The 27477-nt window shown below is 38.3% G+C and overlaps 1 protein-coding gene across 4 annotated transcripts in view; it reads left to right on the plus strand.

Annotated features, from left to right (window-relative positions):
* The window catches only part of LOC410514, a 98207-nt gene that overhangs the window by 2584 nt on the left and 68146 nt on the right, over window positions 1-27477 (plus strand). For all 4 annotated transcript variants that reach the window (XM_016916076.2, XM_016916075.2, XM_016916078.2 and 1 more), the window contains exon 2: window positions 21661-21797. In XM_016916076.2, the coding sequence (XP_016771565.1) occupies window positions 21661-21797 (137 nt within the window). The remainder of the gene's footprint in view (window positions 1-21660; window positions 21798-27477) is intronic.

The raw sequence follows: 27477 nt of genomic DNA on the forward strand, positions 1-27477 counted from the left end.
AACGGTAACCGTGGGAACAATCTTTCATCCGATACGATTTTAAAGGAAATTCTTCGAATGCGTTTCAAGGTTTTTTTTTTCTCAATTTGATATGTTTACATTTCGTAAGAAGGGATCATTGTCATATATTTATTTATTCTTCGACTTTCAGAGTATTTTTGTTCGTACACCTTTGGAGATATATAAATCAATGTGGTGTCGATTGATCAGAAATTTCCACACTGTGCGAAACTTTTCACGTGTTATCACGTCGCAAATTTCCTCGACAAGTTTTTTTTTCGTCGACAGTTTCCTCGCTTTTTTGTCGAAAACAAATATAATAGCGTCGAACAAAAGTTACTCTTTCATCATCAAACTTGCAATAAATTGAATAGTGTTGGTATGGAATAAATGATCAAATGCGAATTTCATGTATCGTTCGTCTCGATAATTTGAAAAATTATCGACGATGGTCTAATAATAAACGTTTTGATTTCTTTGTATGAATTGTACATACCCACTTATTTGGATATCCGTTCGATCGATTAATTTACAAAGCTAACGAAGTACATGCTACATGCTTTGTTTCAACGTATTTCCATTTCCTTTTGTGTGTATTAAAAATTGTACAAAATATTCAGGATTGTCATTTCATAACAAACAGACTTATTTTCGAAGCACTTCCTTTCGTTAAATTTGTCGAGTCTTGTCTTCTTTCTTCATTCCTCGTTTTTTCTTCTATTACTTATCCTTTCTTATCTTCGTCGATAGTGTTATTTTTTTAATATTTTCTCGTATTTATTTTCATCTTCTTCTCGAAACGTTATCGGTTTCCTTTTTCGTTGAAGCAGGAAAAAAATTTTAACAATTTCAAACACAAAGTTTAAAATATAATTTTTTCCAACAATATTTTCGTATTTAATTTAAAGAATTAAAATTTATTCCTCCTCGTTACAATGTCCAATTGTTCTTTTCACCACTTTCAATTAATACAAATAAATTTCTCTTATTTAATCCGTTTAAAATTTCGTTGTTTTGTTTACGAATGTTTCGGAATTTCCATTAATGCATTTACCCAGAGAAAAATTATTTTCGCAAAGGTTTTTGATGCTTTCGTTTAAGCTGTCCGTTTAGTCACAGTATTCTCGACTTCTCTTTTTCACCCTGATTTGTTTCAATCGTCGAACCGTATCCCCGATTAAAGAAATCTCGTTAATTCTAAAAACGTCTCTTTTCACCGTTCCTTTCAGTCTCTCAAACAACTCTTCCAGTCCATCTATATCTATTTCCAACATAGAAGGAAAAGTGTCTTTTCTTCGATCCTCGATCCCTGGATTTCCACAATTTCACTTTGACAATCTTTCTACAAGCTCACGAAGCTTCTTAACGCGTATCGATTTAGTTTAACATTGGATGAAAAACGGATAATTGGATTACGTTAAATCCGAACCATACAAGATTTAAAGATTTACAAGATTTGCCAAGGTGATTTAATCGTGAAATTCGTCGAACGCAGGGTGTGTTCTGAATTTTTCTTAGCTGTGCGATCCGTTGAATTATCTCCTCGTTTCTTCGAACATCTACGACGGTTCACAAACGTATCTCTTTGGTTTGGAGCGCGAAAAATCTTGGTGGAATCTTGCCGCGTTTACGGAAGTGACGATTATGTTTTTGGCGAGGAATTTTTGCGGATTTTTCGCAACGAGACAAGATTTCTCCTCGCAAATATCGGTCGCTATCCTGAAATAAACCAAGTTGTTCAACATTTCGAGGAGAAAAATGAATGGAACCACTGCGTGGGGGTTGCCCGGACGCGTTATTAATGAAATTTCGTGTGGTCCCTACGCTATCGTGCTGCTAAAAGTGGAAAAGTTATTCGTCCATCTTTATAAAATCGCTCCTCCGTGTTTCGTTCCGAAGTAATCTGAAAAGTAATCGGGGAGAAAGTTGGTATCGCGCGCGCGTGTCAAATGGAAATTAAACAAAATTTTCCCGCTCGATTACATTCGTCCGGATTAGGATCAGAAGTTGGCGATATCCCCGCAAGAATGGCGTTTGTTACGTTGTGGACGAACGACACCGTTACGGGAAACGTGGAGCTTAAAATAGTGCGCGTGGAAATGAGATAGACCGTTTAAGGATGGACGTTATCTTCGTGAATGATATTCCCGATGGGAGAACAAATTTGCGTCTTTCCGTGAAATTTCTGTGTTTAAGTAGTGATAACGCCGACTCCCTCCCCCGTGTTCTACAATTATACAAAGCTAATTGTTTTTGAGTCGATTAAGAGATGATAGGGATAACGAGATCGGATGTGTTCCTTTCCTCAAACCATTTTTCCAAACACTTTTCGATTATTTCATTATCGTCGCGTGTCTGAATATATTTATTCCAAATAATTGGAACGAAATATTCTGCTCGTTTTGTTGCACGAAAATAGTCATTTTCAACATTCGTTCCATGAAAAACTAGAACCAGAGAAACAATCTTTTTTCGTCGAGCTAATAATCCTCGTCGATCGCAAATAATTTATCCCTGCGTCTGCATTCTTTTTTTTTTTTTTCCTTTCCTCCCCTTCGTTCGAGAGACGCCCTCGAATTCTCGAAGAGAAGATCGTTTCGACCGGTTTCGTTTCATCAACATTTTTTAATTTTCCTCGTCGCTCGGCCGGGATTCTGTGCAATTTCTCCGGTTCTTGACGGTCGTATCGGGATAATCGCGGTGTCCGTGTGCCGATCGATAGCCGGTGGATGGTTGAAAATTCGAGGGCGAGGCCTCTCGCCGTGGAAATTTTATTCGAGCCGTGGCGAGTGGTATAAAGTCAGCGATTTCGCGATGAAACGATGAACGAGAGGGAGGGAATGAACATTTCGCGAGGGAGAAATAATGCAGAATAAGGGAAGGTCGATTTAAAGGTTTCATCGTTGCGATTAATTGGAATCTGGCACGTATAAGCTTCTTTGGCGTGACGATTTTCTATAGCGCGAACCGTGTAACAATTCGAGAATTGGGGAGAGGGGATGGTTGGATCGCGACCAAGAATTCCAGAATTTTGAGAAAATTTGTTTTCCATCGACACGCGAATCGGACGATGAACCCGTTTCAGAGCTATTTTTTTTCAATTTTTCGCGATACATAGAGGCGAGATGACAAATGATAATAGCTTGACGCGAGCGATAAATGTGATTTACTGCGTGAAATTGAAATTTCGATTCGAAAGTCGTTTAATTCGAATTTTGCGCGTTTTTTTTCCCCCCGATCCTTCCTCAAAATAACGATGTCGCGCTTTAAAAAACTTTTTACCCTTCCTTTTGTGAATATTCGCAGGGATTTTGTTTCAATTAGCATCGCCCTTTCGTGAATTTCAATTAGTGTGCAAGCGCAGCACGATGCGACGTATCGTTATCTCCGAGGCTTCTTCTTTGTTGTTTCCGTGTCACGGCCCATTGCCGTAAATTTTTCAATAGCCACCTGTCAGCGGAAAATGAAACAGCCTGTCAAACAAAGAACATCGTCCCTACTGTTTGGCAACGCGCCAACAACTCACCGGATTTTCTTATCTCGCGTTTTCTTTCCCTCCCCTTGCTAAAAACTGGCGGAAGAAATCGAATAGAAACGCGTCTATTCGTTTTCATTGACACCGCACGAAGAAAACGTCCAACTACGATTCCAACCAGCGAATCTTTATTCTTTGCCACGATTTTTGCCAACAAAATATGCTTACACACGTGTACTTTGAGTTTCGATGATCGATCAATTTCGTTCGACTTGTTTGATATTTTTGAAATATCTGAATTTGTTCAATCACTATCTTTTCCGATACATCTTTTCACGTCGAGATTTCGAAACGCTCATATTGGATCGTTTCCCTATCGAGGGAACAATCAATTTTCATCGAAAAGCCTTTGATTCGAGTCTGTTTAGATCTTTCTAAACTGCGTACTCGGAAAACACGGTGATCTGCCTTGAAATTCTGTTGGGGAAGAAAAGCAAAGCGATCCGAGTATCGTCCCTAAAGCTCTCCCCAAATAGGTTTCCAAGTGCCTTTGATCGGTGTTAAAAATTTAAAACAGGGTTTGATTCCCATCGTTTTACGAGGGGATCGTGTTACTTGAAAAACTTCTTAATTGACTCTGTAAAAAGGGAAGGAAAAAAAAAAAAAAAGAAAGAAAAAAAATACGATCGGAGGAAAAAAAGACTCGATCTCTCGAAAACAATTCGAGAAATCGAATTCTCGCGATCGAAGGACAAGATAAAGTAGAGCATGCTAAATTTGATGATCGATTTGGCTCGATAACGAGGAATTCTCGGTAAAGTAGGTTAGTTTAGAAACTTCCCACTTGGAAATAAAGTGGACGCGAAACGAACGTCTACGTATAGGGATTGCAACGATTGTTCTTTATAAAATAATTTCGACGAAACTTTGATTTTTCCAACGATCGTCCATCTAAAAATAATTAAACGAATCCTCATAATTTCCATCCATCCGTGAGGGCAACATCGAGAAAAAGGTTTAAATCGTTTAAAAGATTTAAACGACCAGATTGAAATATATATATACATACATATATATATTTCAAGAGGCGAGAAAAGAACAATCTCTCTCGTTCCAGGTTCATAGCCAATCTCCCGATGTATTATTCGTAAAAAGGGGGTCACCTTCTCCTCGCTCCCCTCGTTACACGATTCTCATTAAGATCCCGTTTCTTCGGGCGCTCTTTTTCTGAGCCCTTCTTTGAACCTTGGTTAAAAAACTTGGCAAACCCCTCGAGGCACGAGCCTCTCCGGAGACCACCAGTGTCAAATACGCCGTGATCGATAATTTTAACGAACCCGGTGGAAAATTAGCCGGCCGTGGGTCTCGATGAGCGCGGAGCAAAGGTGACAAAGTCGCGAGGTCGTCAAAGGAGCCACCGAATAAACTATGGAGAGCGACGATGGCAATTTTTCACCGATCGTAGGCGTCGCAGATTTGCTCGGGAGAGGGTTGCACAAAGAGTGGACGGGGCAGTGGAGGGGGACACGGGAGCGCGAAAAGTTTGGGATTAATCCGCAGAGGTATATCCGGTTTGCGACATTGGCTTCGATCCAAGCTGGCGCGATAAAAACGAACGATTGTGCAATTTAACCGTTCCTCTCCTCGCGTGTCCCCCAGTTTTATATTCGTTCGTTCCTGTGATAAGAGGAGAACGTGTCGTCGTAAATAAAAGATCTCCGATTCTCCAATCCTGCCCCATTCGTTTTCTTATTTGCCCACGTGAAACGTGAAATTTCTAGTCGCGTGCTTTTATCTTGTAAAGAATTTCCTGCACGCGTCCGTCGACTTTTACTACTTGCTTCGCAAGTAGTAAGATCTTCGATTCGCGGATTTTTTTTTTCTTTTTTTATTCCGTCCGTCGATAATCGATATTTCCAACTTCGATGTTTGATATTTCGAGATGTAGGATATCGTTCGGTAATATCGGTTTATCCGGATACGGAGGAGGATTATCGAGAATTTTCTTTACGATTATCGACCTGTCTCTCGTCATTGATTAAAAAACTATAACCGTAACCAAGCACGGAGAGATGGATTTCGCGAGTGTTTCTCTTCCATTCTCTCTCTCTCTTTCTCTCTTCACTCGTACGTGTTTCACGCGCACCTTCGATCCATAAAAGTTTACGATTCATCTAAAAATAGATGAAACGAGTTAACCGCGCAAACCAAGCCGTACCTATCGTATTGGAAAATACGAGCGAGTTTGAAATTAAAACGATCGAGATTCTTCGCTTTTTTCTTTCTTTTTAATAAACCGATGTTTCGTAACGCGAATCGACATTTTTCACTCCGACGTTGCTTTCACAACGTGTAACTTTGATTCGTGGTATGTTAATGGATGGCGCGTTAAAAGTGAAATTTCTCAGATCGTTTGGCAGTTGCAGAGTGCTCGAATATACAGCACTCTGTGAATTTGTTGAACGAAGGCTTTGTGCACCACCGGAAGGGAAATGCAATCGTTGGAACCGGTGACCAGAAGAATAACAAAAACAATACAGCTCGAGATCCTTTCAACTTTCAACAAATTGTAATTTTCCAAAACGACGATAGTTGTTGAAAGTTTCTTCCTTCTTGAAAAGGAGAAAAATTTATTTCGCGGAATAATTTTTTACTGCCAAGTCGGAATAACAAGGTTTTCTTTTTTTTTCTTTCGAAAATTTACGATAGCGCCACGAAAGGGATTGAGTAATCGAGTTTTAAAAACCGTCGTAAATCGTAGGATCGTGAGCTCGGAATTATCGATTCGAAAGTTTTCAGTTATCTGTGATACTAAATTACGATCTTTATTGTAATTTTTAGGCGGAGAAGAGGACGCGCGAATTTCGTGTCCTCGAATTGCCGCAACCTTGGTTTTAATAATTAATTAGCGCTCGCGATTAAAATTCTTATTAACGAACTCGTTGAAAGTGCTTGACGAGAGATATCGCGATCTATTTCCGTGGATACACAGACTTTGAGCGGGACACGGAATTATTCATCGGTATAACATTCTTGGCGGATTATAAAGTGAAAATTTCCTCATTAAAAAGGAAAAATATAACGTGACAACTTAATAATTATCGTTGGCGCGTAGGCTAACTGGATTTGGATAAAACTTCAAACGAGGCGGTCAATGTCGCGTCCGATTCCGTTAAAAGCTTCATATTTCGAAAATTTCCATTAGCATATTTCCTGAAATATCCTCTTCTTTTTTTTTTTTTTTTTAAATTATATACCTTCTCAAACTCTCTACTTGCTGTTAAACTACTAAACGCAATTATGCTACTAAACTATTCAACAAATATATCGTTGAAATATATATTTATCGGAAAATATTCGAATATTTAAAATATGGAATTAATTCGTACGCGCGATAATGTATCCAAAACTTATTCCCGAAGCCAGAAAATACTTCACGTAGCGGGCAGTAGAAGCGGTCGAGAGAAAGATTTCCAGGGATTTGCTTTTGATTTCTGTCACGTTGCATCCGGGATTTCCCCGAATCCCCTAGCGTGTCCTAGACGATGAAATTTCCCTTACGGTATAAGCCGACGTCCTCCTCGTCTTGCATGGAATGTTACGACGTATGTTACCTCTTGCGGCCAAATACTCCCGTCCTGTCCCGAGGGATTCCATTAATTTCGATCGAGGTTGCCGATTAAACTCGTCCCGAATAGTTTGGAGGGATCGCGATGGACCGGATCCAATCCCCTCCCCGCTTCTGCTTCAGAATTTTCAGTGGGACGGCAAATTCGTGGAATTATTCGCCACCGATTGATTATGGCCGCGGTGCAACGATTCGATTATTATTTAAGTAATTCGAGCTTTGCGCCGCTTCCTGTTGCGGATCGATCGATCAAAGCGACCGCGTTAATTAAGGCGACATCGGCCGAATTAATTATTCCATCGTGGCTCTGGCCGTGGCTCTCCGCTCGCGTCACGAAACATCTTCGTTTCCGGGGCGAAACTCGTGGAAAATTTTCGCTTCTTCGCTTCGAAATCGTAGCTCCTCGTTTCGATGGATTCCATTATTTAAGCGGTTTAAGTGGTAATCGAATTCTAAACTTTATTAATCTTCACGCAAATTTGAGCGAAGGGGAGGCAGGAACGATCGCCAGGGTCGACTAATTTCCGTGTTGCGATGGAATTGACGGAATTCAAAGGACTCGTGACACGTATTCGTACTTCAATTTCACGCGAATCCTCTTGCTAATACTTTCATAACAGGTTTAAGTCTCTTGAATATATATTATATATATATATAAAATGGCGTACATGCGGCGAGAGTCAAAAGTATTTCAATCAATTTTCCATGCAACGCGAATTGACTCTTATCGCTTTGAAATTCGTACCGTATCACCGCGTCAAACGGAAAATTATTTTTTACTTTATAATTTTTCTACTTTAAAATGTTTCAACGTTTTTGAAACATTTTTTTTCCCCTACATGAATATATGAAACAAGTTATTATCGTTGAGAGTAGAAGGTTTAACGATGATCGGAGTGTTTTAGAATTTTTGCAACGACGAGATAAGATACGTAGCTTTATGAGAGGCAAATAATTCGCGAATCAGAGTTTCCGTTTGGATCAGTTCCTCCTTGTTAATCCTCGACTCCTGGAGTCGAGGACCGAGTCAACGTCGCTGTGATGAATGTTGACCGAACTTCTCCAAATCTGCGATCTCCTTGTTCGGGACCACTCCGCTCACGAATTCCATCGCGAAAAGGCAATTAAATCACTGAAAGGAAAATAACTTCTTTCGTGACCCCTCGTTTCGAGAAAATAGAATCGTAAAATTAATTTGTTTTTAGTTGTTGCGTTATGTATACATGGAAATTCATTTCTCCTAGTGAAGTTATTTAGTAGTTATTTGTTCGTGAAAATTAGTTTTGCAATTTTCTCAAATTTTTCTCTGATTTTTTTCTTCACTCGAACGTTCATTAATTACGCGTTCATTCGTCGTCTCGTAGGAAAATCGTGATTTTGATTTATTAAAAAAATTTTAATCTCCGATGAATATTTTTTCGGAACATCGCAATTTCGCCTTCTTCTCGATTCTCTCTGTCTCTATAGAATTATTACTCTTCGTTAAATCCTTTGTTTTTTTCTTTTTTTTATAGAAAGCTTTCGTAGTTCACATTTTTGAATTAAAGTTTGAATTCATATATGCATATATATCATAAATATTTTGATTCTTTTATCAATTTACGATAATATAATATCACGTGTATATTATATTAATGCAATATTAATAATCAAAATTAACATTTATCAGCTTCTTATTTAATCGATGAATCGTAAATTTAAAATTCTATGATATTAAATTAATAGATTATAACGTATTAATAACATAATAATTAAATATCCGATTCGGATATTAATGTTCGAATTAATCGTGATAATTTTTCTTATATCGGAAAACTTCTCATCCACAGCTTGCAGCTTATCCATTCATTTTCGCGAAGTGAAAAATTAAATTCATCAACTTTGATTCGGTTTAATCGGTCTTTTTATATTATTCTTTAATAACATTATTCGAAACGATATCGATAATATAATTTGTTCGATATAAATAAAATATAGAGAAGTCTTGCGGGATATAAACGGGGGGAGAGAATAATAATAATAACAAAGATAAATAAACTTTGTGTATAAAGCAAATAACGAATCGTTCACCTTCGATTTATAAATCCGATTTTTAGAGGCCATTAATTGAAACGTTAAATCCTTTATTGCTCGCCACGTTGAAATATTAACATCCCGTTCTTAAAGTGGAAATATAATTGAAAATGTCGGGCGAGCGTTGCAATAAGTTATTAAATACGAAGAGGCTAGATGTTTGGACGCATAGAAAACGCATAGTCATCCGGTGGAAAATCGATTCTCAGGAAATGCTTATTATTCACCGATGCCACGGTTCTCGTTTTTTTTTTTTTTTCAACTTCGTGTCGATGTCCAACCGTTTTATTTTTCACGCGAGTTGTCGTCGCTGCGAAAATTCCACGAAAAAAAAAAAAACGCAAACGCAAATATTCCGTAAATTGGAGAACGCATCGACTTGATCTTCTAATCTGATCGAGAGGCAGCGAAATAATTCTCGAGAATTTGCAATTACGCAGAGACACGTTAACTTTTAAGCTGTAGTGAAGAGAAATTGTATGGAAAGAAATTTTCACTTATAAATCTTATAAAAGAGATTACGAAGTGAAATAATTACACGAAGTGAAAAAAACTTTAACATTACTTTTATCAAAAGAAATCATATAGCAATATGTATGCACGAATTTTATTTCTTGCGTTTCTTTCGTGTGTATACAAGCGCCCTTGTAATTAGACATTTCGGAACTTTAATCCATTTTCCACGCGTGGGCGCATTATTTCTTCCATAAACCATCGTAATCATCCTGTGTGAATAGAAGTCATAAATCGTGTTGCGGTCGATCGTCTTTATCGAGAATGTTTTTACCGTTACATCGTTTCTTTCGACTTGTACTATCTTTTTTTTTTTTTTTATATTCTCTCATCCACCCATTTCATTTTCCCTCGCACGATCTCGCGTAGGCTCGTTTTAACGCCCTAGGGGTTGCAAACAGTCGCGTTGGGGCCAAACGCGATTCGATAGATTGGAAAAGTGTTCAGCGTTGCAAATCTTTCAAACGCGTTTAAAAAAAAAAAAGAAGGAAGAAACGAAGGGGATGGAAGGAAATAGAAGGAAGGGTAGAAATTTTAATTTGCGGGCGAATTATGGGAGAATTGCAATCGAAACATTTAAGTCGTGTAAGTTTATATTTTTCATTCTTTCTCTATAAATATTCACCTTGTTTCCGATTGTATATTAATATATTTCGACCACGTTCTGCATATGCATATTACGATGCACCGTGATGAAATGAGCGACAGCACACTGTCGCTGTGAATAAGGCATACAAAATTAACCCGCCAGTCAAGGTGTCAACTATCCCCGTGCTAGGTGGAAAAGTGAGACGGATTGTGAAACGGATTCATTCGCGAATAAAAATATCAATGAATAAATTAAAATAATAGTAGCTGCTCCCGTCGAAATATCTCTATTAAGCGAAATTTACGGAACAAACGGGAAATAGTTCTATCGAACGATCACTCTGCGCATGCATTTCTCACACTGTATATATATGTATATATATGTATATGTATATATGTATGTATTTAAACTTGCGTATTCTTTCTCTTTTTCTTTCTTCTTCTTCTTCTTCTTCTTCTTCTTCTTTTTTCTTTTTTACTTTCTTACAGTTACTCGAGATGAACGTTGGTATTTCCAGGACGCATTCCACTTAAACTTTGAGTGGACACGCTTCTTCCACACCTCAATTTCAAACCCTCCGTTTTCTCCCCTTTCACGATTCACTCACTTATTATAAATATTTCAAATTCCTGAAAACGGCAGACAAGGAAGGTTAATTTTGTCAACCACGAAATATACAAATATTTCGAATGCTCGTTCGAATGCGCGTACAAATTAATTTAGCTGGAAAATCATAAGTATATTCGTTCGTTTAGAAATTTAATTTTCGTTTTATCCCTCCGTGATAAATTATTATGATGATGATTCACGATTGCCGCGTTTCTCTATCGCCTTTCCAATGTGAATTTTAACGGGTAATTGAAAAGAGTAGAGGGATATTTTTTAACAAATTCCAGATTATTTATTTATTTATTTTTACGTTAAAGCGCAAATTATCCAAGTATTTCCTCTAGTCTAACCTTCTTTTAAAAAAGAGTATTTTTCTAAGTACTTCTGGCTTGTCGACACGAGAGCAGAAATAATGTTTCCTCAGAGAAGTTGCTCGATATGTTTCCATGACTCTGTAAACGAGTGTGTTGCGTTTGGCCCTATTACGAGATAGCTACGAAAATTTCAAAATCCTTCGGGAAAACGAAGGGAAAAAGAAAACGAGCATTAACCGATTCCTCGCGACGAAGACAAATTTCTTCCTTTCGCCCTTTAACGATCCGCTTGTTCAGAACACCGTGAAAAAAAAAAAACGAGAGGACACGCGTAAAAATACTCGTGGAAAATTGGATCTTGCTTATCTTTTACTTTGATACTCGATTTCCGGGAAATTTCTCGATCGTTCGTCAATGAATCCTATCGAAAATTCGAAAATTCTGGGGGAATTAAGGAAGATATAGGGAAGATAACGGCCGGTAGGCAAGTTTCTGGAAAAAGTTTGCGAATGAGGAAAGTTTTGGGGAGGCAGTGGGGGAGAAGAAAGGATCTCGTGACGAGCGGAATTCGCGGGAGAAGTTTTGGGCCGGAATGAGATCTATGCGGTAAAATAATCATTCGGGGAAATCAGCAACAAGATTGGAGGCTTGTAAAAGTTCGATTCGTTAATTAGCCTGGCCGAGATAATCCGTGACCTTTCTCCGTTGTGCGATACAGGGCGAACAGACGGTGTCTATCGATCGTTCGATCGTGGCAAAGCTCGACGATGTTCTTGCAACCATCGCATTCATCTGGGATCACTTTTCAATAATGGATGCGGTTGAACTCCGGGTTCTCGGGGGTCGAGGATCACCTGGGTGCAATTTAATTGTTTCTCGCCTAAGGAGACGAGGGAGATGGAAATAGCCATTCCGAATATACAGATCCTATTCTTTTTCATCTCCTCGCGAAGCATCGTATTTACGATTTGATGACGAGTTTCGAAGAAAAACTTTCTATCCTCGTCTATTTTTATTTTCTTATATATCTTTAAAAATTTCATCTTTACCTCCTTCAAACTTCGATTCGCGTCGTTACTCGCGTGGAATAAGTTATTGAAAGAGGAACGCGCCCTCTCTCTCTCTCTCTCTCTCTCTCTCTCTCTCTCTTTCTTTCTAGTTACATCATGTATTTAAACGATCGTTTAATTTCTCGTCGAGTCGAGATCTTTTATGCCAATTTATTGTGCCGTGAAAAATTGCTGCTGCTCTTCCCTGCTTGGGTATGGTTTCGAATTAGAGAAGAAAAAAACCACGAGTATCGAAGTTTTCAAGCGCGAGAAGCGGAGAAACCTCGTGGAAACCCTCTCTCGGTGTTTTTACTTCGAAAACGATGGATTAATAACAACTTAAAAAGAACCTCCTGTTTGAAGGAGGCTGCGGTGAGACGACAGCTAGTCTTTCTCTCTCTTTCTCTCTTTCCTCGAAAGAAAAAGGAAAAGAAGGCATTTCAGAGGCTTAACCGGTAGAAATTAAATAAGAAACGAAGTATTCCTCCCATTTTGATGGAACATCACTTCTTGGAATATACAGAGGATGAAGAAGGAGAGATGATATTTTTTTTCGTTCGAGGTTTCTATTTTGAGAAAATTGGAGCGAAAGTTTTTCTTTTTTATTTATTTATTTCGGCACATGATGTCGTGTCCTCGGTTCATCTCTCGCTCTTGAATATTTCATCCCGTGAAAATTCCGTGATTTAATGGAATATTTTTCCCCGCTATTGTTTCGAAACCATTCCCTATATTAATCTTTCGTTTTTTTTTTTTTTTTTTTGTTTTTTTGTTTTCGACGAATCAATTTGTTCCGTCGATTACGACGTTGCACGCGGTTCATCGATATGTTAAATTGGGTCACACACGCGAATAATTACACGTCGTTATCATTGATATTTATTTTACAAAGAATAGGAACAGGATTGATACAGGCGTTCCTTATCGATCACGGTTGATAATTCTCCTTGGAAAATCCATCATTGATCGACCGTTTTGAAAGCGTAATTATCCCTTGGGTAATCGTATCTCATAAAGTAATTTCCAGGCTTGACTTAATTCGATTAAACTCGTAAAAAAAGAGAGAGAGAGAGAGAGAAAAAAAAAGAAAAAAAAATTGTGGGGAAAATATCGAAAAATACAGGGGAAAATTTAATCGTCCCTGGGTAAAATTAAGGGTAACAAGCTAGTTAAATTGTTGAGCAAGATAAACAACGAAATATCCGCTTGCTTGCACTTAATTTAATAAATATTGAATGATTTTTATCGCGATTCTTTTTAACTCGTTATTAACTCGTTCGTGAATTAAAGTTGAATTAAAGGGGATATGTTCGTTTTTTCGTTTTATTATATAACGCTCACGCGCACTCCTTTGTTACCCCAATTATTGTATACACACGTTTCATCGAGTTTAAATTTCGAAAAAAGTGTATCAAGAAACGCGACATGTAATATACAAAAGAATTGATCTTGTTTTAGAATAAAATTGAAAAATGACACGCCAAGTATTCGAAATATAACCAGAACCGAAATCAAAATGTATCACTCGCTCGTTAAATGAACGAATTCGTTCGACTCGACAAATTTGCGACATCCACGCAAATTGATTGGTCAGTTTTCAATCGAATGGGAAAAATTTCATAGTTTACGAGCGCGTTAATGCTTTAAATTTATCGCGGTGGACGATTTTTTCAATTCGAATTTCGCGCTATCGACTTTATTTAAACTTTTATTTCGATTGATAGGAAGTTTTTCTTTTTTTTTTTTTTTTTTTTATTTTCAACAAGGGAGAAAACAATTTCGCTGAAAACCTCGGGGGATCGGTCGAATCCAATAAAATTAACGAGGAACAAAAGACGGTTGATCGCTAATTTTAGAATTCTTGGGCGCCGTCGGAGTTATGTGATCGCGATGCATGGTATTGCGGTCACGTTAATCAGTGACTTTTATCGATTGGGATGCCCGATCAAATTCATCTTGGACGATCTAAAGTCTCGACCGACTTTATTCTCGTTCGAATCATGATCGATGAATCGCAACGTTGGGATTGAACTCGAGTCGAAGTAAATTGAAACTAGAACAATTCGAATTGATCGATTTATCATAAAATTGGATAAAGATTGCAGCGATGCAAATGGAAGAATCGAGAATTTTCTCGCGTTAGAAGAATCGTACGTTCTCAATTTTTTTTTTTTTTTTATCGCAATACAGATGTTCATCGAAATACCGGATATTACTCGTATCGCGTTTTCTCGAAAAAAGCAGGATGAAAAAAATCTTGCATCTTTTTATTCCATCGATACGAGAAATAATGTTGCCCTGCAATAAGATATTGGGAACGCTCGATAACGCTCATGCAAAATGCCATTTTGGATGGAAAAACAGCAGCGATCAGAGCCTTCGATTTTGACGGGGGTATCGATCATGTTTAAAAGTCGATCTCGAGCAATTTAATGCAAACCTACGAGCGTATACTATAGAGAGCGCAAACTGTTATGTAAACCGTATTTCCTTTGATTTTATATTCTCATCTGAAACTTTATCGTAATTTGCCGCAATTTCATCCAAGTTCTAAATGCAGCGACCTCTCGTTTCAACTCGATTCCCCGTGTTAGATAATCGCCTCTTCCTTTGTGCTTCTTTTGTGTCCGATTACGATCTCCCGTTGATGAAACCTGAAAATGCTTCGAATCTGTTGCATCATTTATGACTTTGCCAGTTAGATTCTAAGTTTGCGTACAGTTTGTTGAATATTAATTAAACACAAAGGAGCTCTCTCTCTCGACTTGTTCCAATTTGATTACTATGGTAGGGAATTATCAGAATATACACGAGTTTACTACCGTTCGTTTAAATGCTTCGATCGAATATCGTTCTTATTTTACGATCTTTCATTCCTTGCGTCGTTCGTAACGAATATTTATGATCTATCAAGATAGTCGATAGTCCACCAGGTCGAAAGATATTGCGAAACTTTTCATCCTTGATCTCTTTGCATTATAATATAAATACCTATTATTCGAATATTCGGATTTAAAGGATATTTCAAAGATATTTCCGATCTTTGAGGTTTCTTTCAAGGATCCATTTTCTGAAAGGTAATCTCCCTTTTTAAAAGATGGTTAAGCGAAAAAAAAAAAAGAAAAAAGCTTAAATTATGTTGTAGTCTGACTCTTCGACATTGATTCTAATCGAAACTTTTCTCCATGTGAATAGCTGCGGCCGTGAAAAAAAATTTTTCCAAACTTTTTTAATGTTCTCGCTTTCAAACGGCCGATTTTTCGAATCGAAATCTACTCGAATCGATTCCGTTTAATCATGAGCGTTCTTCATTTAATCAATTATTTAAATTTTTTTTTTTCTATTAAACTTCGATCAATGATTCCAAAGAGTTTGACAGGGAAACTTGATTTGAAATTTTTAAATCTATTTTTGTATTGGTATTTTTGTATTGAGCGCGTCGTTAATTTAAAAAAAATCGAGCGAATCGAAAGGATAATCGAATATATGAGTTCCTCGGGCGTGCGTTCTCCATGAAAAATTCTCTTTAAACTTTGCACCTTCCATTCCACGAATCGACAAAGGTCAATGACGCGAACGTTGCGATCGAAAATTTGCCATCGGCGAGGAAATTGGCCGATTAATCTTTGGGGAAATAGACACGTTTGTTTGCTCGAACAAACGACCATTATACATATATATATATATATATATATATATATATATATATATCGGTGAAAATCGTTGTACGTGTAAGGGAAATATTTGTACGTTTCAATAAAAAAAATGATTGCTTCGTCTCTCCTTTTTGCACATTCTAATTTTCCATCTTTCAGAATTTATTTAACTCGTTTCTTTCCTGAATTAGTTTTCATGGAGTGCATATTTTCGAGGTACATGTAGGAAGGAAGGAAGGATTGAAACGGAATGATACTACCTTCCTTAGTTAATCTTCTACGAGGTAGTGTGTACGTTGATACGGGTCATAAAGTAGCCGAGGTCGAGTCTAGATAAGATTTCTAAACGTTTTATTTATTTATCCGTAAGTTGTATAAATGATTTATGATGGGTGGTTTATTTTTTTTATCCCTTTCTATTATTTAATATCTCTTCTTTTTTTATTTATTTATTCCTTTTTTTTTTATTCATTTTTCTAGATACGTGGAAATATTTAATATTCCTTTCGTTTCGTCGTCCGAGGTTTTATTCAATTTTCTCTGATATTTCGAGATGCTGGGTCATTTCAATCTAGAGGGAAATAGCGATTAAAATTTCTTATCTTTCCACGAGTGTCTTATAGATTTTTCCAAGCTTGTCTTTGTACTTTTCCAGACGAAGTGTACGTTTAACTCGATAGTTGTGCCGTGTGTCGGATAAACTTGCCTCATTCAACTCACTCCCTTCCTCGTTGAATTTACCTTAGCGTAAACCTATACAATAATGTTTAACTAACAGAGAACTTTACGTACGTGGTGCAACCTTTACGAGCCGAAACTAACGGAAACTAAAGATAAGTTTGAAAGAAGACGTAGTTACCAACTTTGAATGCCGTAGTTACCAATTAAAAATTCACATGCGCTTTCAAGTTAACTGTCCATCATCTTCTCGCCATATTTTATATTTAAAAAATAAATTTTATAATTTTAAAAATTGATAGAGAAAGAGATATATATCAAAATTTTGGAGCAATCCTCTTAATTTTATCAACAAAATATTCTTATTACTCGATTATTCGATTTTTTTTCTCGTCAAAGAACGTCGAAAAGTGATGTCGCTCGATATTTTTCAACGTATCGATTTTACGATACTTTGTGTCGTAAAAGGAGTTTTTTTTTTTATTTTTTTTTTTATTCATGACAGCGGTTTTTGTTAATACCACCGGGGCCAGAAGAACTGGAGCCCGTTGTTCCTTTAATAAAATCAAGCACGACAGCCACGTCGTGTTTGCAAATAGGATTTTTCAGAAATAAAAACAAGTCGAGCACCCGGCTAGTTGCGTGCCGTATAAGCCGATGCATAATGCACCCGGCGGAGGGTGCACAAGTAACGCGACTTCCACTCTAAGAAAATGAATTTTTCATTACTGTATCGGTCCGACGATCAGTGGCCAATATTTACAACGTGCTTTTTCTTTCTCTCTTTTAATTAATTAATTAATTAATCGGAAGATGGGGCTGTTTATAGAACGCAGAACAGGTTGAAGGTTGATATTCGAGTCAAGGAAAATAAATAAATAAAAGGAAGGAACTTATGAAATCGAGGAATCGGTTTATAAAATTTATCATAGAATTTCGCAGGAGGATTTTATTCCACGAGGAGGAATCGAGAAATCGGGTGATCTATGCGTCGAGTCGAGGGTAAAATTGGAAGGAAAAAGTGGAACTGAAAACTTGGATCAAAAATTATTTTATAGCGTTTTGAGAGAAACGTTCAAAAATATAATAGAAGATAGGAAGGAAGGAAGGAAACGAATAAAACTTATGAAATCAAGAATTATGAAACTGATATTTTAGAGCGAGGTTTATAAAGGAGGCTTCGATGGAAAAATATATTATACGAGGGTTTCGAGGGTGATTTTATGGAAACCGAGACCAGCGTAGGAGAAGATTGTGTATACACGAAAAGTTTGGACACGGTGGTAAAATCTCGATAGGGGGAAAGGCGTCGTTGAGAAGAGTATCCGGGTTCGAATCCCGGCCTTGATCTCTAAATGCCTCTATCTCTATCTTACAGCCTACGAAGCTTGAAATGCTTCTTGACACGTCGGTGTTGTTTTATCTTCTCCCGAGGACCTCTCGTGAAAAGTGAATCAAGAAAATCGTAAACCGTTTGTACAGGCCAATTTAATCACGTTACACGTGCAAAGCGTATATTTCGACAAGGGATAATTGAAAGAAATTTACATCGATTCAATTCACGAACAATTTTATACCTTTCCTTTTTTCTACATCGTTTCAAAGAAAGAAAATGAGAGAAGGAAAATGGAGATTGTTGGAATTAATCTAAGGATCTCTCTGAAATCGATTCGTTCAATTAGCGAATATCGAAAGGGATGATAGTGTTAAACACAACGGTGTGACAATCGATATAGCCGTATCGAAGAATTTCCAGATTCTATGTTAATGGGATTAAAGAGGTACGGTCGAGTGCGTTAATTCCGGGAAATAGAAGGATCATCGAGCTAATATGCCACGAAAATTCGTTCACGGATTGCTCGTTAGAGGTTATGTAGGGCGGGTTATCGATCGGCGTGTACGATCGAAATCCTCGCCAGGGAACGGGAACTAATACCGGCCGGGGTTGTTAACAACCCCTCTCTATTTCTTTTTTCCACCAAATGTTTCAACTATTGACTTTCTCTCTGAGCCAAAGTCCTGGTTAATTAATCTAGTTTTTGCCCTCGATTCGATTATTACGCGAAACGTGAATATAGTTTGTAACGGATAGAGTTTCAAAATAAAACTCACTGTCTCTCTCTTTCTCTCGAGAGAGTAGTTTTTCAATCGTTGTCGGCCTCAACACAGTGTTCGCTTGAAAAATATATCCACGAGAATAACTTCTCAGAGCTTTGCCCTCGAACGTATTTGCGATCTGAGAGAGCGGAAGTGAATTCGCTGCACGACGACGAGCGAACAGAGAGAGAGAGAGAGAGAGAGAGAGGAGGGAACGGCGAATAAAGGAGAATCTGCTAAAAATGTCTCGCGTCCATTTCGTTCCGTTTATATCCAGACGTGGATTATAAATGGACGAGAATCGATGGTCGGTCGCCAAATGTAAATCAGATACGTGGTGGCATTTAATAATAAATCAACATTTGTTAGCAACGCGCTGCTTCGCCTTCTCTCCACCGACGAGTATTTTTTTTTTTATATCCATCCAATGTTTTATACCCATTACACGTTATATAAAATGATAAATGTTCCTCGAGAAAGGCGTTTCCAAAGCTCCAACGGGGAAAATAGATCGTGGCCGGGAAAGGTATGAATAATATTTCGATAAAAAAAAAAAAAATACCCACGGTGAAAAACGAAGGCGTCTTCGTGTTGAAAATGCAACTTTCGTGGATCCACGTGGATAATAGATATCTCAGGATCGAAGACGAGTTGAAGACGATTTAAAAATGAGTTTGCACGTCGTACGTGGTGACAAGTGTATCTTCGTATCGGAACGAACGTGATTTTGAAAAAAGAACAAAAAACTTCTTATAAACTGAAGAAACGCTGTTATTCGCGGATTGGTCGAATTGCATTGTCTTTTAAACTGGCGTAGGCTGTGTTATCGGCGTTCACGGTTGATGACGGGATTAATCCAGCGCGAGGGGTGGATTTAAAGATCCGGTCGAATCGAGAGGCGGAGAAATGAGATTACTTTGACCCGCCATTCTCGCCGATCATTCTCGTATTGGTAATGCATCAGATCGATGTACACGATGGAACGATTCGTTTTTAATTCAGATTGATTCTTGATGAAAATTTTCGCTCGAAAAATCGCGATCTTTCGGATAATGAGAGAGCGTTTTTCCATTTTCTTTTTTTTTTTTGTTTATGCCAAGGGATGATGATTTTCGCTCGAATTTTCGTCTCCGTTCAAATCGTGTCGCTTCCGTTTTATTTTTGTCTCGTTGAAAGAAGGATCGAGCTCTCTACGAGAATCAGTTTTAATTAATTTAACATTTACATAAGCCTTTGGGAATCGTACACCATTCCACCGTGCGTTTGCCACGTTTGATCTCGCGAAACGGTTAAATGAACGTGTCGGCCGTCATTCGCCGACGTCGAAAATTTCGACAATTTAACGATAAACGGACCGCGATAAATTTCCATTTTTTTTTCTTTCTTTTTTTAAATATGATTTTCAACGATCGAACGAAGGAAAACGAAATTAAAAGGCGTGTAATTTTTGAAAACTTTAGAGGAACGACGCTCGCAATCTAATATTTCGTTATACGATATATTCTCGCCAATTAAGAGAAACGCGGCAATGAAATACCGAGTTGGGACGAGGGAACAGCGGAGAATGTGTAATTCGTTTGAACGTTTCATTAAAATATAACAAGGAGAAAACTGACGAGACGATGTAGCGTAGCTGACATGAAAATGAATAAATGGGAGCCTCGTAATTACTTTTTGTCTTTGAAAAAATATTTCTACGAATACGAAAAAATATTCCTTTTCTCAGCCTATCATCTCGTCGTTTATCTCTCTCCCCCCTCTCGTTTTCTCTCAATTCGTCTCCATCGAAATAATCAATCCTACGAACATAACATATTATTATATTTTAATTCGCGTATCATTGATCGAGACGCGTGTATTAATTCGATTCACGATTAATTAAAAGTGATTGGATTAATTATGAAAAGTTCTCCGATAATTATTAACCCGTACGTTACGTAACGTATCGAGACGAAGAGGGTTTCGTGCTCGCAGCACGAGGGCGGGATTCTGTTTGCATAAAGTTAGCGGGGCATGGCGTGTCCTAGGGTGATTTCAATAAAACGGGACCGTGTGTGATAAGCAGCTGAGCTGTGAACCGCGGCGCAGCCTGATTAGAAGACAAACGAAACGGGCCGGTGCTTCGTGATGAACGATCGTGGATTAAACTAACTTGAAAATTCATTTTCCCCTTCTTCCCCTCTTTCATAAAGAGAAGGAACAAACGAAGAAGAGAAAAAGGAGTATTCCTTAATTCTCATCTTCCACAAATGCGATCATTTTAACCCCTCTTTGACTGATAAAACTTTTTTCGTTCGATATTTCGATTTTCGAAAAGGGAACGATTCGTCCACGATTAATTTTTTTTTAATTAATTAACCTTACTTAATTGGCTACGAAAGTGGAGTAACACCTTAAACGTGACCATCTTCATTTATTTTCTTTGGTGGATCGATTAAGTTTTTCTTTTCGTGGATGGATGATACAATTTCGTTTCATTTTTCTCTATATTTTTTTCCTTTTTTTAAGTAAGTTTTTTCGCTTATCAGCTAGTAGACGTTGAAACGAATTTATCGGGCTCATTTTTTTTATCTAATGGAAGGATACGGTAGTAATAAAAACGTTCGGGCAGAAATTTACTTTGTACACACCGGGCGATATGCGATATCCACGATCTTAAATTTCCACTTTAATATACGGTACATATTGAAAATACCGACCATTAATTTATTATATGGACGTAAAAAGAGGAATCGCGAATACATATTCGTCATTAAATCGGAATAATAAACGTAATAACATGAAAGATATGCATGTTCATTTATTCAAGCACATAGCTCGTTTCGAAAATTTTTACGAAATGGTATCATATCCGTTACGAAGAAGGAAAAATTTTATCAAGAAAAATAATCTGAGATGATACGCAAAGAACCCTTCTGATTCTCTTCTCTTTCTCTCGCAATCGCTCGATAAATTAATAGTTTTGTTCGATTTGTCCAGGTGTTGGGAGGTCTAGGACGCAGGATGTCGAGCGGCGACAAGGCTTCACCAGGCCTGACCATCGATCGCGCCGCTTTTCTGCTTCTACGGGTGAAGAAGGCCTTTAGGAAGAAGAAGCAACAGCGAAAGGAGAAAAAGCAAGTGATTTAATCTCGTTCCTTCCCCATTTCTCTCTCTCACTCTCTCTCCCTCTCTCCTTTTTCCTCCTCCTTTTTATGGAATAATAATTACGGATAAAAAAGCGATTTCGAAGCGAAGAAATCGGACGATCATCCGGAAAATCCGGGGAAAGGCGCGATGTTCCGTTTAATCGATCGCGAAAAAAAAGAAGATCCACTTTCCCAAGATAACTTAATTCTCTTCCATCATTGATTATCTCGCGACAAAAGTCGATTCGTGCGCGGCCAATTAATCTGCCGACCAATCTCTTCTCGCCTCGAGAAATTATTTATGAAGCAATTTCCTTTCTTTTTCTTTTTCTTTCTTTCTTTCTTTCTCCGATCGTCTCGTGCCGATTGCGCGAAATCTGCGTATTAAATCCACGCGGAGAAACGAACGGAGCTTTCTTCGAAGTTGGAGGGAAACAAAGGGGAGGAAGAATGGCGAGGCGCAACGAAGAAAAGTTTCGACTGGAGGGATGCGATACTTGGTCGACATTGTTCGAGGGAAGAAACCGTGTCTCGATAAAAAGGGAAAATAATATATTCGAGAAGTTTTGAGCAGAACAATTATGGTAATAAAGCTGATTTCGCGTGATTTTCTTTTTTTCTTTCTCTCTCTCAATCTCTTGACGCAAAATAGATCGATGGAGGAACGGTATGACGGCGTCGAAACGTGATATTTTTCTATTGGAAGTTTTATCCGCTTCCACGTGGATAAACCTAAAACGGAAAGATCGTTAACGGATAATTGATCGGAAAGCAAACTTCTCGAAAACGTTCCCCTCCGACGAAAGCTTTGCATAAGGGTGGGATATTCGTTTCAATTATCTTGCTCATCCACTGTCAAAGGGAACTAGTCCAAACTAAGTCGAAACTACTCTGGGCTTTAACCTTAACGAATCTGTAAACTCGCCGTTTCTCCAATTCGTCGTAACGTTGTTACCATCTTTCGTTTATTTTCGCATACGACGCGCAATATTTTCCCTTTTAACGATCAATTTTTCAGATTCACATAAACGGCATAAATATCTACAATTGGATTAATACGAGAATAGGAGAAATACGAGATAGTTGGATCGTGTCGTTTCCAGATCGTAGATGACAATCAGGAAGATGTAATATCGCCTGACCACGATGCATGTAAATTCTTGGCAACGATCCTCCACCCGTGTCGTCTTATCGTCACGGAGATAACGGGCTTGTATTCAGGCTTCGATTACACGCACTTAGAGAACCCAATTTCTGAGAGAAAAATGATTAAACGATATTCACGAGTCGAAGCAACAATTCTCCAAATTGTTTGTTTCGAATCTGGAGGGAATCGCATTGTTCGTCCCCGCTCTCGATCTCTTCCCCTGCTTAAAGTTGACAAACAGCGCGGGAGTTTCGAAGGGGTTGACATTTTGTGTTTGCCCGTCATATTAATAATTCTTGGACTCCGCCATTCTGAATATTCATGAACACTCGGGAGCGTAAAGACTTGACAAACATTTCGCGTCTCCTTAGTTTCGACATCCACTCCACTGTCCAAGAAATTTACTTTGATTAAGCGGATTTGCGCCTCCCAATGCGAATAAGGGAAATCGTGTAAATCTGTCTTATTATACACTGTCTCGTTTATTCGAACCGTGAAACGTAACAAATTCGTCGCCAAATATATCAATGAATTCGAATTAATCCTTGATCGAAAAGAAGAAAAAAAAAAAAATATCAACGATCATAAAAATATCACGTCAACTTTCATATTTCATCATCCCCTGTCAATGAAACTATGCATTCGACAGTGAATATTCGCGTTTCTAATTGAAAAAAAAAATAATTTGTCAAATAATATAATTGGATAAGTTTCATTCGTGGAGAAGTTCCAGTTCTTCTTTTTCAAACGTGACGAGAGGAAATCGATTTAATATAAACTACTTCCAAGCTCTCGAATTAAGAAGGTGTGTTATTAGGAACTCGGAATGATCGAAAGGAAATTTTGCGGAACTTGATGAACTCGGATGATTGGCGAAGTGGGGCTGTTAAGCTGCGTTTCCCGCATTTCGAGCGCGCGGAAGGTTGGTAGGCGAATAAGGGAAATAACGCCCGCTTTTGTGACCCCTAAACTTGCTAATCTAAACTTTGAAATTTAATCAGCATCGGGCCAACCGTTTCCCCGGAGCTTTCGAAAATTCGATGCTCCATCGATTCGTGTAAGTGGATGTCGTGAATTTTGATAATCCCCTCTTCTCGTCGAGGGAGAAACGATCGCGATGGCGTTATGATTTTCCAGATTGGGGGATGAAGGGAGGAGAGATATTTGCGTTAATTTCATCCACGAAACGAGACGAATCGTTTCGAGACGTAAACTCTTCTTCGAGAGAAAGTTTGGTAGCGGTTTGAAGTGGAATCGAGTTGTCGAATTTGCACGACTGTTTGGGGCCAGAGAATTTCTATCGTAACTCGCGTGTTAATTCCCCAGAAACGTGGGAAGGAAATATTGAGGAAGAAACTTTGCTCACGTTCACGAGTTATAACGCGGTTCTTTCATTACCGCGAATATTAATAATATAACTCCGAGGAATTTGGAAAAATTTTCACATTTTTTGCAATTTAAAGAGACTTTCCCCTCCCCGTTCCTACAATCCTGACTAAAACTTTCGTAATTGAGTTGTAACGAGTTTGGTTTTCGAACGTGGTTGAATGCAGTGATCGCGGTGGGTCATCATTTTATTTTAAAGCTTTCGTCGAATCGATCGTTTGCGATGAAAACAAAGAAGAAGAAATTCCTTATATTAACACGATCGTTTTATTCCATCCATTGTAAACGATGTCGCGACCTCGATTACTAATTAACCCGATCTTCTTCTTCTTCTCTCAAGTTCTACGAGTATTTTATGGAAGGTGGATTAAAAAAAAAAGGAAAAAAGAAAAGAGCGTTAACCGAATTATCGCCAGCTCTTCCAGTTGGAACTCGATTCTCCGACTATTCGTTAACGTGCTTAAATCGAGAGGGAGGAAGAGAGAGGGAAGTTCGTATCGAGTTTAAAAGGAGCTAATTCTCACCACCACCAGGCGAAACTCTGTGATTTTCTTTTTTTTTTTTCACGGTTTCCAGTCAATCGACAAACCAAGTTCGATTCACTTGGTTAGAAACGGATTTGCTCTTTTTACTCCGATGATGACGATCTTGAATGCATCAAGAATGAAGGGGAAAAATTGCGATTAATCTTCACGAAAAGATGGAAAAATGAAAATTGAATAGGGATTCGCGTTGCTTCGATTCCTTTGTTACGACATTGCCATTATTTCTCGATAAAGTCACTTTCCGTGTAATTTCGACCTCGATTTCCCCGCAGGAAATCTGATTATTAATTCCGCGAAGAAATTCTCAAGCAAGAAATAGCGAATTCTGGCGAAAAATTCTCACCTTTTCCTCCGGTCTCCTGTTATTCTATTTTCTTTTTTTTTTTTCGCGAACAATTGGCGAGGAAAGTTTGCTCGATTGGCCAAATTGTTTGTCGCACATTGAAAATCGCTGACTCGTCCAACTTGCGTATCCATTGTTCGAAATATTCTTCCTAGGTTTGGCTCTTTTCCTTGGATAACCGATTTCGAAGAGAATCGCGATAGCCCCGTGATTTAATACCGTGAAATTTTCATACACGAAACTTTAATACACGCATACGTGATACAACGCGCAAACGTATCGTGAGTCACGGATACGTTTCTTCTAAAATTAGCGAGGGCACGGGAGAAAATGTGCCGCGACTAGTTTCGCACGAACGAGGAAACGATACGGGATATATATATATATATTGGAAACAGGGTTCATCGTGTGCGCTCGATCGGCCTGTTTTACATCCGTTACGGTTTATTCGCGGAGTAAATAAAAACCGTTCTCGAGTTTCGATTCTCGCGCGTTTCCCCGTGGGTGAACAGGAATAGGGAAAATAAACGGACGGTTAAATGGATATTAAACCTCCTCTCGACCAAAGTGTTTGATCGCGATACGTGATTTTTACAACGTGTCGTGCCGTAAATCTTAAAATCTGATTTATTTACATTGCCGATTCGATAATGTTGCGCGTTGTATTCGATAGATAGATAGATAAGTGTAACGCGTGTTTTCTTCGATCATCTCTGCTCGTATTATCTTTTTCAACATATTCGAAAGCTTAATATACTCCCGATCCGTAGTAATATCTTATCGCCGAAAATTTGTTCGGTTTCGGAACGCGTCATGAAAATTCTTCACGAGCGCATCTCGCGTCGCCAGTCTCTTCGCGTTTCAATCCAATCCCCGTGATACGTTTATACATATATATATACGTCACTTTGAATTTGCTTCTTCGCTTCATTCCTCCGTGTATATACATTTGAACGAGGCTACCTCCAATTATTTTCCGACCAACGCGTCCCTCCATTTTATCTACCAAATATATTCCGTTATTTGGACCGAATTTAATGGCGTCTCGTGTCGAAATACGTTTAACAAAATGTGCTCGCTCAACGTTTCATCGTTACACTCTATGAATCGTATTATTTGCCCGGAAATAACGAGACTCGTTTCTTCGTTACACATTGCGACCGGAGATTTATTAATTAATTAAAAAAAAAAAAAATGCAAAAGTTGCTTCGAATCGAAACGACAGTTCCAACTTAAAAACGAATCGAACAACGTTGAAATAAAATCAATTTCCGATTCGCGAAGCGGTGTTTTCGCCACTTGCGTCGATGCTAATTCTAGATGACGTTGTTTACAGCCGTGTTTGATGCGTGGCACGGCCACGCCAAGTATTTTCGTTTTTAGAAAATGAGGGTGATCGATACGCGGACAAATCGACCATCGCCAGTCGGGCGGAGAAGACACGCGACGCGAACGGAACGAGAGAAGAAGAAATGGATTCGATTGCTTCTTCGCCCTTTACCTTCCACACCTCGTTTCTCACGGTGAAATTGCCAAGTAAGACGACGTCTCGTGCTTTTGTCAAACGTTGGACACGCACAATCCTCTAACTTTTAACAAAAAGAAAAAGTTTAATCCAAGTTTGACTTTTTTCTTCTTTCCTCATCGCTCCTCTTTTTCGCCTCTCTTTTCTTCATCCCATCGCGTATACTTTTCCGTAAATTTTTTCCAAATAAACACCCTTTCCGTTTCATAGACGAATCTTTCTTATCCTATATGTAATAATAAGAGAATAACACATAATAAGATCGATCGTGTACCTCTTTCATCGTAGCATTCCGAGCAAGTTCGCTTCAACCTCTTTTATTTCCCTCTTTCTTTAAATGTCCCCATCGTATCTCGTGGATATTTTATCGCCGACATTAAATTCCCTTCGTGGTTTCGCGGCAACAAACAACTCGAGAGGACCCCCTTCCGAACCATCCTATCATTTCCGTCATAATATTTTTATACGATATCGTTTGGCGAACATGGTTAATGGCTCGCAATTCTTCTTAACGGTGTATTTTTAAAAAGGGCGTGTAGAAAAGTATCGCGATTGTTCCACTTTCTCTTCAAAATCAGATCGGATCGAAACGGGTTAATCCTAATTGCCAGAGGATCCTCATGGATCGCGGAGTTATTGGCATTTATTCTTATCGCGAAGGGTAAAGTTAAACACGAGCTTTTATTTTATCTATTTATTTTTTAAGTTCGTTAAACTTTATC

The sequence above is a fragment of the Apis mellifera genome, linkage group LG14, assembly GCF_003254395.2.
Source record: "Apis mellifera strain DH4 linkage group LG14, Amel_HAv3.1, whole genome shotgun sequence".
Classification (NCBI taxonomy): domain Eukaryota; kingdom Metazoa; phylum Arthropoda; class Insecta; order Hymenoptera; family Apidae; genus Apis; species Apis mellifera.